Source organism: Rhincodon typus, chromosome 5 (genome assembly GCF_021869965.1).
Source record: "Rhincodon typus isolate 14 chromosome 5, sRhiTyp1.1, whole genome shotgun sequence".
Classification (NCBI taxonomy): Eukaryota; Metazoa; Chordata; class Chondrichthyes; order Orectolobiformes; family Rhincodontidae; genus Rhincodon; species Rhincodon typus.
The window spans coordinates 62,150,082-62,170,707 of record NC_063336.1 but is presented as its reverse complement, the minus strand read 5'-3'; the positions used below and the strand labels follow the sequence as shown (position 1 = coordinate 62,170,707).

Genomic DNA, 20,626 nt, shown 5'->3' with positions numbered 1-20,626 from the left:
AGAAATTTTAAATGTTCTGTGTTTGTGCATACATCTAAAGTTATTTCCTTCACAAGATGAGTCACATTTTATAAAAATGTCCTCAACAAGCTGTAAAAATGTCAAGAGTATTAATAAAAAGACAATCAGTTTCTTTCAACTCTGATTCACTATAATTAAGGTATTAGTTGGACAAATATGTGCCTGACAAACCGAAAAAAGAGTTATATGTTTATTTATGTAATAATGTTCATTTATGATAGTCAAGACATTTTGACATATTCTTCCAATGAGATTATGAAATATATTTGTTTTGATGTTTCATTTTAGCCCATCTTATGTTCAAATAAAACCCGAAGAAACTGAAGATACTTTAAATCAGAAACAAAAATTGAAATTGCTGGAAAAGCTCAGCCAGTCTGGCAGCATCTGTGGACAGAAATCAGTGTAAATGTTTCAGGTCGAGTGACACTTCCTCAGAACGCTTTGTATATTTTAAATAAGTGGTTAGAAATATTTGATGCAAAACAAATATATATTCTATAACAATTTGTAATTTCTGCTAAGAAAATGTGATGTTCGTATTCAAAATTCCTAATTCTCAGGTTGATGTCACTGATAAGAACAGTCTAAGTAACCAATCACTTTTTGCAACCAAGAAGTTGACACAAGTTATCATGGGAAAGTGGCGGCATAGTAGTAATGTTGCTGGACTAGTCATCTAAAACTCTGGTTCAAATCTGGGATATGGTGAAATTTACATTAAACAAAATCAGAAATTAAAATATAATCTGATAGTCACCATGTAATTTTTTTGTCATTTAAAAATCTATCTGGTTAACTGACATCCTTTAGTGAAGAAAATCTGCTGCTCTTAGCTGGTTTGGTCTACATGTGACTCCAGACCCACACTGTGACTGATTCTTAACTAATGTCCCAGTGAAACAGTGGCGTACAAGGAATCAGCAACAAATGCCAGTGATTCCCACATTCCATGCAAAAATAAAACAAAACTTCGACAACCATTGCATGCCATATGGATTCTTTGTAGTGGTTTGATGCACTTCAAAGGACTGTTCAGAATCAGGAAGGTTGTCTGGAACTGGAGTAAGGCTGAACTACTAAGGATTGTAGACACCAGTCCTTAGGGCATTGGTAAATTCATTGGTTTTGCTAACAAACAGCTTTATGAGCATATTTACCATCACAACGATTCTTTAAAATTTAACTATCAAATTGCCACAGTAGGATTTGAACTCACTTCTCTGGGTCATTCGCACCACTGAAATCAACTTCCCTGAGGAAGATGTGCCAAACACTATAACCTTCAAATATAGCGTTTCTTCTATTAACTTCGCTCAATTTAATCTCTCCTAAGTTTCACCCAGCAGCAAAGATAAAACATTTAAGTTTGTGAAATAGCTTTCATGCTCCAGTATACCAGTGAACTGTGGCTTTCTTAACTGGTTTTGCCATAAACTTTAAGATTGCTTTGAAATTCTTAATATTTTTAATCAACGTTTTTGTTCTGATAGTTTGCATGTAACTCAGTTCCAAGATAATCTTGATTAATTTGCAGCAGTTTATAAATTCCGTCCCATTAAAAAAATGCATTTTCAATGGTTCAGAGCATTATAATGTGTTGCAGGAAATCTCCGTGGTTTGCTCATTGACAGATTTCACCATTGTTTTGAACACCAGAGGTTCCTGCAATCAAGTAGTTCGATCTGTCAATCAAGCGTTGTAACGTTCGTATTTCTCTCCTGACATCAAAAGTGGGATAATAGCAAGCAGCAAACTTTTACAAGGAAATATCAGAATAATCAAATAAATTGATGAGCACAGAATCAAAATCCACAATTCTCATAGAAAATAAATCAGAGCCAGAACAGATTAATGAAAGCACGCTGCAATTTGCTTAGTTATTTCTTATCTTCAATATCCCGGCAATGATTAACACATGCATCACGTTAAAACTCAATTTCTAAATTTTGTTCAAGTCTGGAAATTAGCCTACAGGTCGATTCCAACTTGAATACAACTTCATTGGACGTGCCCTACTGCATTGTTATGGTGGACTTTTTAAAACTGTTTGCAAAGTTGCATATTTAAGTAGCTGTTCTCCACAAAGCTAGATTTAAAAAATAATTACACCACAACGTAATGGGAAAAGTTTGATAGCGTAGTTGTCCATGTATTCAGCAGTAACTGTTCACTAATTATAACTGTCAACTTTCACTTACCTCTCTGCTGACCACTACTGCAATGCCAACATAGCAGCACACTGACTGCAAACACGAGCAAACGAGGAACTTTCATTTTGTTGCAGTTTTGTGATCGTCTTAATTCATTATAAGGTCTTTCACACGGTTAGGCTGCAAACTTTACTCGCTCTCTGTCTGCACTAAGTTGAGCGACACGATAAGAGCTGCTGCCTACGATGATCCTCTCGCTCACTCCCGCAGCACACAGGGAGCGCAAGCTCCCCCTGGCGCCCGGTAGGAGGGTTGCCAATAACCGGAGAATAAAGCCCCGTGTCTGCCGCGAACTTTGGGAATAAGTAGGCTTGACATGTGCTGAAGATGTTTTGACTCTTGATAGTAAAGACAAGACTCGCATGCATTTATTTTTAAATCATGCATGTATTACTGGCCCATTTTCCGTTTTCCAGTGTTTATTTGAGCCTAATTCCGTGCTGAAAGGAAAAAAGATTTTTGATTATCACTGATATTTAATTTCTCAGGTTTTGGTGACTTACGGAAATTGGGAACGAAGGTTGTTTGGTCCTGGAGAGCAGAGTTGGGTGTCCCAACATGAGAGGAATGGGATGGCAGTGCTGGAACTGAACATTTGTAATTGGGGAACAGGATCACAGGGAATGGCAGTACTTGAGTTTTGGAAGTTTGGTCGCGTTGGAATGGGCTGGTGCGTGTTTGTAACCTGAGGGTGATACAGACTGCGGAAGAGTGACTGAACTGCTGCTGATAAAGGTCATTAAGGCATATAACATCAAAGAGTTAAGTACATTGTATGACACATAAAATCAGTGAGTGGCCAGCTGGAAACAAAAAAAACGGTGAGAGCGCCGGGGCATGAAGGTACAGTTAAAAGAGGAAGTGATAAATGCAAAAGGTTATCCGTTTGCAGCAAAGATAGCGTCTAGGAAGTGGGATTTCTTAAAAGAGTTTCTCAAGCAAGAACTAGGAATCCTGTATCATACAAAATAAATAGCTGTGATTTCCATCATTGGCAATGGCAATTTGTCTTTAAGAGAATAATAATTTACACATTTTTCCCAGTAATAGATCATTTACTACTACTCGGAGAAAATGTTTTGAAATGTACCGAGAAATAATTAATTTCTAAAATTGGCAGAGAATAGTCATCAATAAAACGAAGAATCCTACCCTTTGAGAAAACACAATACACGCAAATTCAAAAATATTAGAAAACTGTCTAGGAATTTAATCTTAAACCTTCCATATTTCTCCACAGGTTTACATGCGCTTAAGATGAATGAATGTTGAAAGTGCTTATTAAGGTCACAATAATATAATGATGCTTTTGGCAGGAGAAGACAATTGATCCAACGAGATGGCCTTTTCAAATAACTGTTAGTTACCTTTCTCAGATTTTGAACCAAATAGCTCTGAATCTCCTTTTCTAGCAGGAATTCATGAAGCTATTGGAATTGTTAAACAAAAGAATAGGATTCATTTTATTTGCTATCATTGGGCTACTTCTATACAATGGTAATAATGGAATTGATGCCTACTCAATCCCCATCAATTAATTTACGTCAGTCTACATCAGACTTGGACAGGAGGTCAAAAAAGCACATTAGTGATAGAAATTTTTGAAAAATCTCAAAATCTCCTGAAACATCCAAAACTTACCACAGTTCATCTTTCAAGTTACTCACACACAGTCATCCAAAATATTATGTGACAGAAATCCATGAAATTTGCATTTTAAATGAACAATGCTTCCCACTTTCCCAGTCTCCAAAGGGAAATTACTTGCTCAATTCACAACATACTTTAGTGAAACAATAGCATTGATTTTCACACAGTGCAGAAAGAGTGGGGAGGAGACCAGGTGACAAAACCTAAATGTAAAAATGTAAAGGCCCTACTGATACTAATGGCTATGGCATATTTGAATAAATACTGAATCCTACTGGACACTTGGTTAGATTGACCACTTAGTTGATAGACAAGAGTGGGAAGTTAGTGGAAGGAGATTGCAACCAGAGATCCATCGAAGTACTCTCCCGGAAGCAATGGTTAGGGAGAATTCCCTACACTTTCTGCAGAAGAAGCAGATCATAGTTTCCTCTTTAAGAGAGATGAAAGAGTGCTTGGGATTCTATCAAAAGGGATCTGAGAATTCTGAAGAACCTGGAAGGAGGGCTCCTACTCCTCCTGCCCTATAAAAAGTTCAGTGACCAGCAAAGTTTCACAACCTACCTATCCCTCCTCTGGCCAGTCAATTATCTAACCAATTTTCTACTGTCTATCTGAAGACAGTACAAAACATAAAAACTGAAAGAACTGCAGGTGCTGTAAATCAGATATAAAAACAGAAATTGGTGCAAAAGCTCAGCAGGTCCAGCAGCATCTCTGGAGAGAAATCAGAGTTAACATTTCAGGTCAAGTGACCCTTTCTCAGAACAGTTCTGAGGAAGAGTCACTCAACTCAAAATGCTAACTCTTGATTTCTCTCCACAGATGCTGCCAGACCTGCTGAGCTTTTCCAGCATTTTCTATTTATGTTTCTGACAGCACAAAATATGTCTGCATTGATCATAAAAATATCTTGGTGATGTCAATGACATAATTTGGCCATGATTTTAAATCTTAGGTATGGCTCATGTCTGCTTTAAGTGGGAGCCTCATCTGAGGTCTGAATCACCATCATCTGTGTTCCATTGGTCAGGAGTATAACGGCTTGATGACAGAACTCTCATTTTTATGATTTTAATCAATCATCTCTCCATTTTCTGCACACAGGGTAACAGTAGAGGGTAAAACCAAAGTCACTACTTTAGGAAAATGATTTCAAATTCACCCCTATCCATTATCACCCCCTTTCTATTCTTCCCCACCCCGAGGTGTAGGGCTTGCCTGTTGGTTGTACTGTTTGGGGAAAGATGAAAATATTGATCACGGTCCACACCAATTAATCCCTGTTGAACAGCAATCACAATCACTTCTTTACTTTCCTTCATGTCGCACAAAAAGCCAAATTCATAAATAAAAATCCATTATCTTCCAGCCATACAGAATGAAGACCACTGGGGAAACATTGTCAGATTGCCTGGAGATTTTGAACCTTTTATTTTGTGTTCTACGGTTCCTTTATAAAGAAATCTTACGTGCTGTAATTTTTTATCCTTTTATCCCAGTGCCACTGGCTACCTCCAGGGCAGTTTCACAGATTTCCAGCTCCTATGTAATGGCAGGCACCCGAGAGTTGCCTGTAGTAGTGCACATGCTTGCCAAGTTCATGTTAATGAAAGAAGATCCCCTGATCATGCATAAGTTGGCACAGTCACAGCCAGAAGTTCCCAGAAGATGGATCTTATCGTTTATATCAGGATCAAAGGCCCACAGAGTTTCAGGACCCTCTGCACTGAGAGATGGAAGAAATGCAAAGTACTTTGTTCTCAAATATTTCCTTTCTGAAAATAATTCCTTGGATCTTGCTGTGAGCATTTGAAAAAAAATTGCTGAACCCATTTCTACCATAAACTGCTTCATACAATGAACATTTGGATGTTGCTTCCAATTCTGCAAATATTTAATATCACAAGGCTATGGAATTATCATAGATGAGTCAATTTTTAAATATCACTATTTCAATTGCCCAACCACTGCTAGCATCTCAAGGAAAGTGCACTTGTTTCAACTGAGCCCACTATGATGCATTTATAGCTACGTTGTTGAATGGATTTTCATTAGAGTTTGGATGCAAGAAACAGACTTGAATAAATGGATGCCAATTTATACAGTGTGAGTAGAGTTTGCTGATTGGTTTGGCCATCATTGGAATGAGGTGTAGCAGGAACAATTTATTGTCAATCTTAGTTCTCAGACCAGGAAGGTAGACACTGATTCAGTCAGAGTGGTAGTGTAGCAGAGACTGGACATCTTTGTGACCCCATTTTATTTTCCAATGAAAAAGTGCAATCTCAGTGTGAATTCCTTTTGCCTTCTGTCATGAAAACAAATTGTAACCCAAAATTAGTAACAGATATTTAGAACTTCTCAGTGAAACATGTGCATTTTAAAGCAATGATATATAAATCACATGCTAACCAACAGTGTAAATACAGTGTTCTTCTGAAATCCTCGCAAAGAATCCTAACAAGAATCATGAAATGTCACACCTGAAGAGTGCCATGGGAATTTCAGATAGTAATATTCTGAAGGATGATATGCCATTGAAAAACTGAGCTGTGATTTCCTCTGGTTTGTCTCCTAGACTGTTGATGTGACAAGTTAATAGAAAGGCTGTTCTGGAAAAAAAAACATATTTGTGTCTTACCCTTAAAGGAAGTCACAAGATAAGGGGGTAACAACCAACAGCAAGGCTTAGTCTCTGTATATTGTGTGCTAGAGAGCTGTGGTATTAGTATACCTGTAGGTTGGCTTGAGTTTCAAGTTCTATTGTGCTAAAGTGTGCTGTGAAGATACGCAACTTAGAAATTCCACCAGATACCTTTGTACCTAAAGAGAAATAAAATCTCTCTGGTTGCTGAAAAACAAGTAAAGCCACTTGAGAAGGAAACAGGACAAATTTCTCTCTGTGAACTGCACAGCCAAGAATTTACAAACAACCACTTAACTGCCAAAGTCAGTGTTATCCAAAACACCCACTTCAGTAGTTGTTTTGTTTCAAAATCTATTTGTCATTGGTCATCCAAAGACTGATTCATAAATCTTTTTCATTTTCACTCACCTCTCATTTCTGATCTGTGTGTATGTATGTCACATTTTATTATCTTTTCTCTCAATTTAATAGCTAATGATTCAAGAAAGCCTGTTTAAATTATCTATTTTTAAAAGATAAATATATTTTGGCTGGTAAAAGCAATCTACAAGAAAAGTGATCCTTCATAAATTAAGTTGTTGTGACTAATCTAAGGAGGAGTTCAATAAAGGAGGAGACCAAGTTCATCCCTCCTCACCAGGATCATAACCAACTGGGGACCCGTGCCCATGGACCAGGAATACACATACGTAAAAGAGGTTCCTGTGTTAATATGCATAGCTTATAGCACACACCTAGACAGCCCACAGCGAGCCCAACAGATAACCTTAAATTGGTTTCCGGTGTAAAGTTCAAATTATTTACAAAACAATGTCTAATAGTAGAATCACATCTAATGGTGTGCATTCTGTTCTGAGGTTTGCAAGCTTGGGAACTGGAAGATACATTTGTTGTAAAATCTACCAATGAGTCCTTATAGTGTATTGCATTTGCATGAGCCAGGAAGTAATATACAGGACCCCATTTTATGTAGGCAAAAGGATTTTTGATGTACAATGTACCTTTTCATTGGTCTTTGAAAAAGAAAGGGATTATAGATGCTGACAATCTCTGCCGCAGTTGCATGGCAACATAATAAATAATCGGAGTCTTCCTGTCTACTGTGGGAACGAAGATTGACAGTTAACTGTCCTGCTCCATCTTCATACCAACGCTAACATTCTCATCCTGCTGTATAAATTGGTGTCCCTTTTTTCCAAGTCTTTTTGTTAAAACCTAGCCCCAATGAGTGCAAGGCACAAAGCTTCAATGTTTTTCTCCCTTCAACAATGTTTAAGTTCTGTACACCAAGCAATTAGTTATAATTATACTCTAACTGTATAATTCTTGCAAGGGATAAGATGCATTTATTATTTTCAAAATGCTTTGGATCTAGCTAACAGGGAAATTTAGATAGAATATTAATGGTAATGAAGAAGATAGGGTTAGCAATGACTGCACAGGAGCATAAAAGGCTAAACTAATTTATCACTGCACACAATTTGTGCATGACAAATGTATGCTCTTCCTTTCTTTGCATAGTTGATTTTTAATGGTGCAAATGTAATGAAGGCACACTTGGACAACACCATCCATCAGCTCTATGAGGAGATTATATTCACCATTTTAAGGGCTGAAGCGAGAGTAGAACAGGCAGTGCAATATTTGGAGGAAAACACAGTGTTTCTCCAGTAGGACAATTTTTTGCCTTTCAATACGTCATCAGTGGGAACTTTATTATCTACGCACAAAGCACCCAATGGACTAGAATTTTTGTTGGAAACTCCCAATACCTGAAATTCATGTAAACCCAGCCCTTCAAAAGACCATCCAACCATTTGTTAAAAAAAAGTATTCCTTTTGTTCACATATTCTACTGAATGGTCCACAAGGAGCCCAAATTGAACCAGATTGCCTTTTGTTTCTTCAATTTTCTAATCACTACCTGGTAAAAGCACATTCCAGTTTGCAAAGCTGTCACTAAAAACAAAACAAAACTGCCTTTGTCTTTGTTACAGCTGATGGAAAGGAGATAGAATGTAAGTTGCTTCAAAATAAGGCACTGCAACTTGTCTTGGTCATGCTATACCTGCTGCTGGTCACTGGCTGGTCCCTCGAGCTTGAGTGCAGTAATTACTTTGATTGCTACTAAAACTGTCATCCTTATAGCTAAGTGTACTTTTAGGTCTCATTCTACAAGTGGCACAAATTCCCAGCCCATTTTTTTTTAAATTAGTTTGAGATTTCTTTAGTGTTGCTTCTCTGGCAGTTCGAGATAACAGATCGAGGAGCATTACAGTCAGTAATAGTGGTGGGGATGTATGCTGAGTGTTCTCCAATGCTGACTACAATCTGGAGTTGTCAACCTCTCTCGATTTCCAAATACTTCATTACTATTGGTGCTGACTGTTATGTCTTGCTGATGTGGGCGATTTAAATTAAAAGCCTGTTTTTGAAATTGAGTTAATGCTGAGCATTCCCATTTTCAAGACCCAACACTTAAGAGAGAAACATTTTAAAATGTAACCAGCGTGCAGCTGCTGAATTTGGCAAATGGTCCACTTAACTGGCATTTGTACAGACATTTAACAATGAAAGCAGGGCAAAGGTGACAAAAAACAGCTTCAACAGTTTTGGTAGTGAGACTGAAAAAGGATAAATCATTGTCACTGGATCACATTACTCACCAGTAACACATAAATAATTGCTGTCTCCTGTAACAGAGTGATTTTTCCTTAAATGTTGATTTTGATACCATCTGAATAAATTGACTTATTGTCCCCAAATAAAATCTTCTTGATTAAAATCGTTTAGGTATTTGATTTATTACACTGTGTTTAATTTAGCCACAGCATCTCATTTATATGCCAATGTTATCTTGAAACCATAGCAGGGTGAAATGATACAGCAAATAAAAGGTAAAAAAACACATCATGTCTGTGGAAGTCTAATTCTTTGGAAGAGCCATACAATTATTCCTCTGTTCTTTCTTAATACCTATAAATCTTCCTATTTATAACAATTTGCCAATTTCCTTTGAAAGTGATGATTGAATCTGCTTCCAACAGACCTTTTCAGGCAGTGCATTTCAAAGCACAACAATTCATAGTGTAAAAATATGTTTCCCCATGTTACATCTCATTTGCATGTGTGTGTCTTTTCATCCCTGTGCTTCATCCACTGGATACAGGACTATGCATGTCAGGTGGGGAGGCACAAAGTGGGAAAATCAGCTTGGTATAGAGGGTGCCCCTAATTCGCACAAAGTACTAACCCCAACAAGTGAATTCACTGAAAAATCAGAGTCCCCTCTCTCATCGACCTGCCCACCCACAGACTGCATTATGGCATGTGGTGTATTCTTAATGCCATTGGCTTCCTAACAAGATTAATTGCCCAGTTTCTTTTTTAATGGCAGGGGAGCTGTCTGTTTCCATGACTGACCCACCTAACCTATAATGACAAACTGATAGGTTAACGGCAGGTTTGTGACTTGATGTCACTGTGCTGAATTTTACGCATTCAGCTTTGCAAACACAAAATCCCAAGCCATATAATTATTTAAAAGTACAGAACAGAGGGAGGCCATTTGGCCCATAAATCCGCAATTGCTTTTCAAAATGTAGTCCAGTTAGTCTCAATTACTCAAACATTTCAAATATCTCTGGAATGTTACCTCCTTATCTAATACCCTTTTGAAAGCTACTACTGAATCCACATCCACCACTCTATCAGCAAGTGCATTCCAAATTCTTAAGGTTCACTTGCCAATCAATCTGTGGCCTTCAGTTCAAGCACAGGAAACTGTTTCACTTAATTTACTCTACATGAGCATCTTAAGATTTTAAAAAGAATTTTAAAATCACATTCATTTTAGCCTTCTCTGTTCTAAAGAGAACAACTTCAGTTCATCCTGCCTATCCATGTAACTGTAATCCATTCTATTAAATCCCTTCTGTACCCTCTCAAAAGACTTCAATTCCTTCCTAAAATGTAGCACCTAGAATATGACACAATGCTTTAGCTGAGGCCATAGAAATATATATATATAATAGCTCTCTTTTTAAAGTTTAAAACATTGGTCTTGGATCCAATCTTCTCTCCCTGAAACTGAATATAAAATTCAATCATTTTATGATTGCTGCTACCTAGGGGCATCTTCATTATCTTGTCATTGATTATTTTTATCCTGTTGCAGCATGTCAGGTACAGTCTAGTCTGCTTTTTGTTGGCTCTAGAATTCTAAGAGACTACCCTGAAAGCATTCTATGAACCCCTCAAATAGACTACCATTGCCCATGCAATTTTTTTCATCTCTATGTGGATTAAAAACCCCATGATTATTATCATACCTTTCTGACAAGCTTTCATTGTGTCTTCCTTTATTCTCCATCCTTCTGTGTAGCTACTTTTAAGGGTCTATATGCCATTCCCACAAGTGAATTCTTGTCATATCTATCTAAGTTTCTTCAACATCCTGGTTTCTTGAACTTTGGTGAATCCTCTCTCTTGTGCTTTGTTATCATAATTAACAAAGCCACTTCTCCCTGTTGTCTGAGATTCCTGTCCCAGAATGGCATGTACCAATCTATATCATCCTGCAACCATGACTCTGTAATGGCTATCAGATGAAGAAATTGTGGAAAGACCTACAATATTCCAGGCTAAAGCCTTTACTTTGGATCTGGTAAGAAAAGCGGAAGAAGCAGTGTGAGATAGAAAGAGCTTAAAGGTTACTTGTCAGTTGCAGATTTAATCAGGAGATGTAGACCAGTAAAAGCATTTCAAGCAGAACATTTGTGTCAGAACACCTTGACCGAAGTTAAAGATCTCTGTTGCGCAAGGGAAAAAAAATTATATTAATGACACCAAAAGCAGAATAAGAAGGCTCGAGTTAAACAAAAAAGAAATACTTTCAATCACAGAATATATGACATCTTCTTCTTCAAAAAAGAAGCCGACATTATTCTTTTCCTTCTGAAAAACGATCTGCCTTTTTTAAACAAGCTGTAAACAAAGGGTGCCATGGGGACACAGCTTTCCAGTTTGAGGTGGAGGGTGCTCAGAGTTGGTGGAGATGGACTGTATCAAAGCCCCTGGATGGGGCACAGAATACATATTTTGCTTCGAGAGACAGGTGAACAGACACCCAAAACATGTTGGTGACAGAGGCTCCAAATAAGCTGATCCCAGTGTAGGAGAATGAGAATGCATATCTTAATAATATGACAATGCACGTGATAATGTAAGTCTGAGCTCAACAGTTACGTGCTATCGAGATTCTTGGGGAGATCCATGTTAAATATTTGCAGCTCAAGGAAGTTTGGATTCAAGTCAAGGAACTGGAGTCTGAGCTGCCGTCATTGTGCCACATCAGGGAAGGGGAGAGTTACCTGGGCACCTTGCTCCAGGAGGTGATCATACACCTAAAACATTCAAACTTGTTCCGTGATCAGGCTTGGGAGAGTGCAACTGCAGGTGAGGCAGCTATAGGGAGCCAGAACATAGCATGAGATGAGCTTCAGTTTTTACAATTATTCTGCAGTTACAAGGCCCTTGTAAACAGTGTGCACATCAGTGGGAACTGCATGGGGGATAATTACAGGGAGCCGAATGAGGAGAGCCATTAGGAATGTAGTAGTGGTAGCAGACAGAATAATTAGGGGGATAGGTACTGTTCTTACAGCAGTGAGTATGAATCTTGCAGGCTGTGTTGCTTGCCCAGGGCCGGAGACGAATTTGGAATGGATGGGAGGAATCCAGCTGTTGTTAACCACTTTGGTCCCAATGGAATTGATAAAACTAGAACTAATGTTCCGTTGAAATATTTTGAAAAGTTAGGAGTTAACTTGAAAAGCAAAGCAATAATCTTCAGATTACTACCTGACCCAAAAGCAAATAAAGTCAAGGAGTTAAACGTATGGCTTAAAGATTGATGTGATTGGAATATGTTTCAGTTCATGGGGCATTGGCACCAGTGTAGATTTGGAAGGGAATATTTGCAGCAGGATGGGCTTCATTTGACCATACTGAAAGCAGTGTCCTGGCAAATCAAACAACTGAGGTTGTAGCGAGGGATATAAACGAACTGGGAGGGGAGGGAGAAGTGTTGAGGACATGGGAAATGTAAGCTTAGAAAGCTGAAGAATATGGCAGCATTACAGGGCAGCTATTTGGATACTGATACCCAGAATGGAACAAGAATGAAAATAGTTTACACACACAGACAAAGAGCAAGAAATAGAATCAAAGAGTAAAATGGTCAAAAGGAAAAATTAATGATGCTTTGCATAACTGCATTTAGTATCCAGGAAAGAAAAGTGAATTAACAGCACAAATACAGATTATCAAGGGTGTGACTTCACAGCCATTACAGACACACAGCTATAAGGAGCAAAAAGCTTCGAACTAAATATTCAGGGCATGCGATATATGGAAACGACAAACAGGAAGGAAATAGTGGTGGGGTAATTTTATTAATATGAGATGTGATAAGTATAATAGCAAGAAATGATCTTGAATTGGAAGACATAAAATCCATAATGGTGGAAGTACTAAATAAGAAAGGGAAGAAAACATTGGTGGGAATACTGTTATAGGCACCCTAACAGTAGCTACCATTGTAGGACAAAGAATAAATCAACAGATAATGAGGACATGTAAAAAAGGCAATATATTAATCTTGAGTGACTTTATTTGTGAAGTAAATTAGGAAAATCAAACTGGCAGAGGTATCCATATGGAAGAATTCATAGGGTACATTAAGGATATTTTCTCAGAACAATACGTTGTGGATCCAACCAAAGATCAGGTAACATGAGGCCAGATTAATAAATGATCTCACAGTAAACAATTCCCAAGGAAATTGTAACCATTGCATAGCAATATTTAGCATTGAGTTTGACAGTGGGAAACTTGGATTGGATACAACTGTATTAAAATTAAATGCAGAGCTTAAGAAAGAAGAGTTACAAAAGAATGAGGACAGAGATAACTGGAGTAGACTCGGAAAGGAGCTTAGCAGTAAAGACAGTTGAGGAACAATGGCAGATGTTTAAGGAAATAGTTCATGACTGACAACAGTCATGTTGTCCCAGATAGATCCCAGTGAGAAAGGAGGAGATAAACCAACCATGGTTATCATCAACATAGACTCCCTACAGTGCAGGAGGCCATTGGGCTCATTTAGTCCACACCGACATTTTCAAAGAGCATTCCATCCAGATCTAGCCCCCTATCGTATCCCATAACCCACATTTCCCATGGTTAATCCATCTAGCCTATATATTCTTGAACACTCAGACAATTTCACCATGGCCAATCCACCCAACCTACACATCTTTGGACTGTGGGAGGAAACCAGAGCACCCAGAGGAAACCCACGCAGACACAAGGAGAATGTACAAACTCCACACAGACTGCTGCCTGAGGTAGGAATCAAACCCCAATCCCTTGAGCTGTGAGGTAGCAGTACTAACCATTGCACCACTGCGCCAGTTAACAAAGAGAGTTACGGATGAAATCAAATTGGAAGAAGAAACATACAATGTGGTAAAGATTAGCAGTAAGCCAGAGGATTGGGAAAACTTTAAGAGCCAACAAAAGGTAATCAAAAGAAACAGGGGGAGAAAATAAATTTGAGGGTAAGCTAGTAGGTAATATGAAAGTAGTCAGCATGAGCTTCTTTAAATATGCAAAAAGAAAAAGAGAGACCAAAGTGAACATATGCCCCTTAGAGAATGAAGATGAGGAAATAATAATGGGGAGGCAGGAAATGTAAGAGGGGTTTAATAAATGCTTTGATTTATGTTTTAACAAAGATCTGTAGCTCGGGTTGGAGTTGGAGTTGTTGATTGTTTCGCCTCGCTGACTGGTTTTCACGCAAACGATTTGTCCCCTTTCTAGGTGACATCATCAGTGACAGCACTGAAGTGTACTAGGACAATCATAACAAAGAAGACTGGTTTTCAACCACTGGTGTGATAAACAAATATGTTGAAATAGACCCCATCTACGTACCACTATAGTATAAAACCGGAAACAGGACTACTCACCATGACAGACCAGACTATATAAATTCAGAGTGGGACAGAATAACAGCGCTTCAACAGAGGCTACACAGCACTGAAGATGTCACCTCGAAGGGAAATGAAACATTTGCACAATAACCAGTCAGCTCGGCAAACAAACCAACAACTCCAAATACTTTACATTAATCATCATGGTACAAGAAGTGAATAGCTTTCTAAAAATATTTAATTATCCAAAAGGCAGAAGTGGAGAGGAAATAAATACAAGTACTATCTCTAGAGAAAATGTACGAAAGAAACTAATGGGGCTAAAGATCAATACATCCCCTGAACCTGATGGGATGCATCCTAGGAAATTGAAAGAAGTAGTTACAGAGATATTGGATGCGCTGCTGTGATCTTCCAAAAAGCCTTAGACTTTAGAAAAGTCCCAGGGGACTGAAAAACTGCTAAGGAGGCACACTTGTTCAAAAAGGGAAGGAGACCAAAACAAAAGGTAACTGCAGATGCATTAACTTAGACTCTAACACTGGGAAAACACTGGGTTTAGCTATAAAGGATGTGATAACAGAGTATTAGGAATACATAATATAATCAAATAGAGTCAATGTAGTTTCAGGAAGTGGAAATCATGCCTGACAAATTAGCTTGAATTCTTTGAGGAGATAACAAGCAGGACAGATAAAGTGAAACCAGTAGATGTAATATATTTTGGTTTCCAAAAGTCATTCAATTTCTTTTATTCATTTGTGGGATGTGGGCATCGCTGGATGGCCAGCATTTCTTGTCCATCCCTAGTTGCCCTTGAGAAGGTGGTGGTGAGCTGCCTTCTTGAACCATTGTAGTTGTCCTGCTGTACGTTGACCAACAATTCCATTTGGGAGGGAATTCCAGGATTTTGACCCAATGACAGTGAAGGAACGGTGATATATTTCCAAGTCAGGATGGTAAATGGCTCAGAGGGGAACTTGGAGGTAGTGGTGTTCCCATTTGTCTGCTGCCCTTGTCCTTCTAGATGGAAGTGGTTATGTGTTTGGAAAGTGCTGTCTGATGATCTTTGGTGAATTTCTGCAGTGCATCTTGTAGATAGTACACACTGCTGCTACTGAGCGTCAGTGATGGAGGGAATGGATACTTGTGGATGTAGTGCCAATCAAGTGGGCTGCTTTGTCCTGGATGGTGTCAAGCTTCTTGAGTGTTGTTGGGGCTGCACTTATCCAGGCAAGTGGGTGGTTTTCCATCACACTCCTGACTTGCATCTTGTAGATGGTGGACAGGCTTTGAGGAGTCAGGAGGTGAGTTACTCACCGCAGTATTCCTAGCTTCTGACATGCTCTTGTGGCCACTGTGTTTATGTTGTGAGTCCAGTTGAGTTTCTGGTCAATGATAACCCCAAGATGTTGACAGTGCAGGATTCAGTGATAGTAACACCATTGAATGTCAAGGGGTGGTGGTTAGATTGTCTCTTATTGGTGATGGTCACAGCCTGGCATTTGTGTGGCGTGAATGTCACTTGCCACTTGTCAGCCCAAACTGACAATGAGGTACCACATATAAGGCTGCTTAAGAAGATATGTGACCATGGCATTGGAGGTAGTAAATTAGACTGAATAGAGAATTAGCAAACTAAGGGATGACAGAGAATTGGGATAAAGGCGGCATTTAACTGCTGGATTGGCACAGGGGTCAGTGTGGGTGTAATCATTGTAATGAGGTCAGCCAGGAAGACCTCACAGAATTTGAGTTCCCTGATTGGGGCTCTTAATCTGGTCCAATCAGGGAGCCCTGGCTGACAGCTCTAAATAGGAGTGTCAGAGGTTCTGTTCTCTCTGAGAGCTGACTCTGAGGGAGCTGGATCAGTAAACAAAGAATGATAGGTGATGGGATACCGACCTCTATGGAGGTATTTCAGTGGGGCACAATTATTTACAATATATGTAAATGACTTGGATGAGGAAAGTCAATGCACTATCACCAAGTTTGTGGGTGACTCAAGAATAGGTGGGAAGGCAAGTGGTGAGCATGACAGAAGGAATCTGCAAAGGGATATAGACAGGCTATGTGATTGGGCATAAATTTGGCAGATGAAATATAGTGTGAAAAAATGTGAAGTTATGCATATTGGAAGGAGAAATAGAAGAGCTGAATATTATTTAACTGGAGAAAGACTCCATAAGTTACAGAACAAAGATATTTGGGAGTCCTTTTCTATGAATCATAAAAAGCTAACATTCAAGTTCAGCAAGTAATAGGAAAGGCAATTGAACTATTAGCTTTTATTTCAAAGTGCATGGATTATAAAATTAGGGTATTCTTGCTAAAACTATTCAAGGTATTAGTTTGACCACACCTAGATCTTGGCCTCCTATCTGAAGAAAGATCTATGACATTGGAGACAACACAGTGTGGAGCTGGAGGAAAACAGCAGGCCATGTTCCTCCGGCTCCACACTGTGGTGTCTCTGACTCCAGCATCTGCAGTTCTTGCTATCTCTATATGACATTGGAGGTGGTCCATCGGAGGTTCACTTTGTTGCTCCAGGTATAAAACGATTTTCTTATGCGGACTCATTGATTAGATTGTGGCTGTAAAATAAGAGACAACCTTACTGAAACATATATGATTCTTAGGCAGCTTGACAGGGTAGATGCTGAGAGGTTGTTTTCCCGTGTGGGAGTCTAGGACCATTATCTCGGAGTGAGGGGTCACCTAATTTGGACGCATAATGTTCTCAATGACCAGGGATCCCTGAACCAGGAGTCACAATATAAGGATATATTGGCATTTAGGACTGAGATGAAGAGAAATTTCTTTACTCACAGAGTGGTAAACTTGTAAAATTTTCTGCCATTCAAAATGGCTGAAGTCAAAATATTGAATGTTTTCAAGAAGGAGTTTGATATAGTCCTACAGGCAAAAGAGATCAAAAGGTGTGGGGAGAAAGAGGGAAAAGGGTACTGACTAGGATGATCCACCATAATCATATTGAAAGGTAGATCAGAGTCAAAGGAACGAATGGCCTAATCCTACTCTTCTTTTCCACGTAAAGTAGATCAATACACAGTGGTAGTGCAAACTTCACACAATCTATTTCAGGACGTGTAAGTAAATGCAGTTTTTCTATCTCTGTCTCTTTATTTGAATACCTTAATCATTCATTTCAGCACTAAGTTTCCACTTTTGATTATTTATCAAGCTTAATTCAAATTATTGAATAATATGACTTTTTCATGGGCAAGGAACTTCATTGTTTAACTTTGTTTTGAGTCTTAACAGAAGACAGATTAGAAGGTGACATGTCGTCAAGTTTACATATGTCTTCCAGAATATTTTTTTGATTGGTAGCCAACTGGTTATTCATAAACCAAAAAAAGCATAAAAACAACGAGCAGGAAAAGACCATCTGGTCTGCCAAGTCATGCCTAAAGCTGCTTTCGGTAAATTATGCTATCTATCCTCTTGTCCTGTAATAGAGCAGAACTGGCAACACAAAGAGCAAGAATTCATTATTAGACTTTTGAAAATAAGCTATAAACATGTTTATTTTCAAGATTTAAAAATCAAACAGCCTAAAGGTGTAGTGTAGCAGCCATTACAAAGAGATGACAATGATCTTAGTGTGGCTGGCGACTAGGTCATAGAATCTTTGATGTTTTGATGGAGAAGGATATAAAGGGACATAAAACAGCCGCAGATGAATGAAATGGAGATACAGAAGCACAGCAGCATTGACAGTAATGACTAGGAGGTGCTTGCTTCCAATCATTCAGAATGGCAACAACTTGTCCATCAAGCCGCATCATGCTTTGAATCCAAACACTTTAATGATGGGACAGAGCGATTGCAGCGACAGAAAGAAAATCCTGCACACCAGATCCCATTGCCTCACAGGACACCTGTCCCATGTGGCAAAAGACTTGCTGGATCAACTTATTCAGTCACATGAAAACATAGAGGAGAAACTCGCAATGTTGATTAGACTGCTGGTGTACATCAGGAATTACCTAATTCAATAATGGGATGGGCTTTAAGTCTGATTGGTTTGCGCCTGTTTAAATGTGCCTTTTTACTATTCCAGAGGCAGGCTCATCCATTATCATATTCATTCACTTCATACTGTCACAGGAACTTACTTAGATTTCTCATACAGACACAAGCTTAAATATCTGGGAGTTCTATTCATTCCTTATAACATCGTAAACTCCAACTCATCATGAGTTACACAATGGCAGATGTGACTTAGGTTTGTATTAAAAATCTTGCCTCCAAATCAGTCAAAGTGTCACATTTACCATTTCTGGAAATATAACATGTGCTAAATATATATAATTGGAAGAAACAGGTCACTACCCAACAGATAGGAAACTTAGTACAAAGGGGTAGTGAACGAGTTGGTATAGAGAAAATATGTCTACTTGTAGTGAGTCCAAAACCAATGTACCATGAACACAAGGTGCTCACAAATGAATCCAAAATAAAGTGATGATGTATGGAAAGTGCAACCAGTTTTCGACACAAGCAAAGAGACGATCAGGATGGCATGGAGACAATAGTCCTTCAAAAAGGGGTGTAAATGATGCTGGTACTGAACTGGAGGTGATGAAATTGGATTCACTGAGTGTGGAAACTGTCATGCTGAAAGGTCAGGACAAGCAGAACCCTATTACAATTCTGGGATGGAGGGCAAGGGGTCACAGCAAAAAACAGAAAATAGAACAGACAGGATCTTGTCAAGCGTGGTAAAAAGGAAGCCTTAGCCAAGGGGAGAAGACAACATATTAACAACAGTTGTACAAAGAGTCATGATCTGAACAAATGCAACAGAAACTGGAATCGTGGAATAGAATCCTTACAAGAAACAAGGTGAGAGGATGTTTACGCAAAGGTGGCCAGTGGGTTAATTGAGATTATCAGTCAGGAGCCTCACTCCAAAAATGGAGAAAAAAAATGAGGTGACAGTATGACAGAAAATACAGAGGTGAACTATGTCAATGTGAGGGAAGGGTGTAATTGATAGATGATTTCATTTCTTCTCTGATCAACCTGCACTTTATGGCCACAGGGAAGCTGCATTATTTAAATAAGGGTCCATCTGTTGTCCATGTTTTGGGCACTTGAACCAGTTTACGTATTAAAAACATCTTACCTCAAGTGCTCTAAGGCGGACAAAGGAACATAGAACTGAGTTTGCGGTTCAACTGGATTTTATGAAGAAAATATTCCTTATTAAAAACACCATGTGACCTTTGCCGAAATTCCCAGAAAATTTGCTCTCTATCTAGCCCTATCCATCTGAGAAAGGATATTACCTGCAACTATTCATGTGTTTGAGCTGGGCCACTAGAATCCCTATCCTGTCTGATGTAGGACTGGCTCTCATCCACAATGGTGGATCTCACAAGAGTCAGGGCAGATCTTCTCCCCCTCGCCCTTCCCCTCCCACTCCCCCCTCTCCCTCTCCCTCTCTCCCTCTGTCTCTCTCTCTCTCTATTCAGGTGCTCACGGCCAGACCAGGTTGAGTCTTCATTGCATGTCTTCCCTGATGAGGTACGGCCAGGAGGGTGTTCTTATTCCCTTCACCCTGGACCTTCCAGAATATCCTGTGACTTTTGGCCAATGGGGCCATGAGCTGGATTCAAAGCATCCAATGAGGTCACACCAACACCCTTCACAGTTCCACTGCCTCCAAGTCAAGGTGCCCGGAAATCTAATTGAAATTTCTCCAACACACTGGCTGGTTGTAACTGCTTCCCCAAACCTTTGTGATCTCTTTGATCCGGGTTTCCACTGTTCTGTACAGCCGCTAGCTGCTGGCTGCTGTTTAACTTAGGTTGGCCAGATTTCTGTCAGGCCCGGTTTCTCCAGCTGTGATGTTCCAATTTTGAGCCAGTGGCCCCTTGACCACACACCTAAGTAGAAAAGTGCTGACATTAAGGCAGTCCTTTATATCCTATTAAGAAAATGCTAGAAAAGCATAGCTACTCCTCTAATCAATAATCAACAAGATATTGTAAATTGCATGATTAATACCCTTGATATTCCATCTTCCAACTTAAAGTAAGCAACGCCGTAATAAATTTTGT

The 20,626-nt window shown here is 39.0% G+C and overlaps 1 protein-coding gene across 1 annotated transcript in view; it reads right to left on the bottom strand.

Moving 5' to 3' along the window:
• The window catches only part of LOC109914682 (laminin subunit alpha-2-like), a 378,683-nt gene extending 376,310 nt beyond the window's left edge, over positions 1-2,373 (bottom strand). Inside the window, exon 1 of the mRNA XM_048597042.1 lies at positions 2,223-2,373. Coding sequence (XP_048452999.1) covers positions 2,223-2,298 — 76 coding nt within the window. The 5' untranslated portion in view covers positions 2,299-2,373. The remainder of the gene's footprint in view (positions 1-2,222) is intronic.
• Between the last annotated feature and the right edge of the window lie 18,253 nt (positions 2,374-20,626).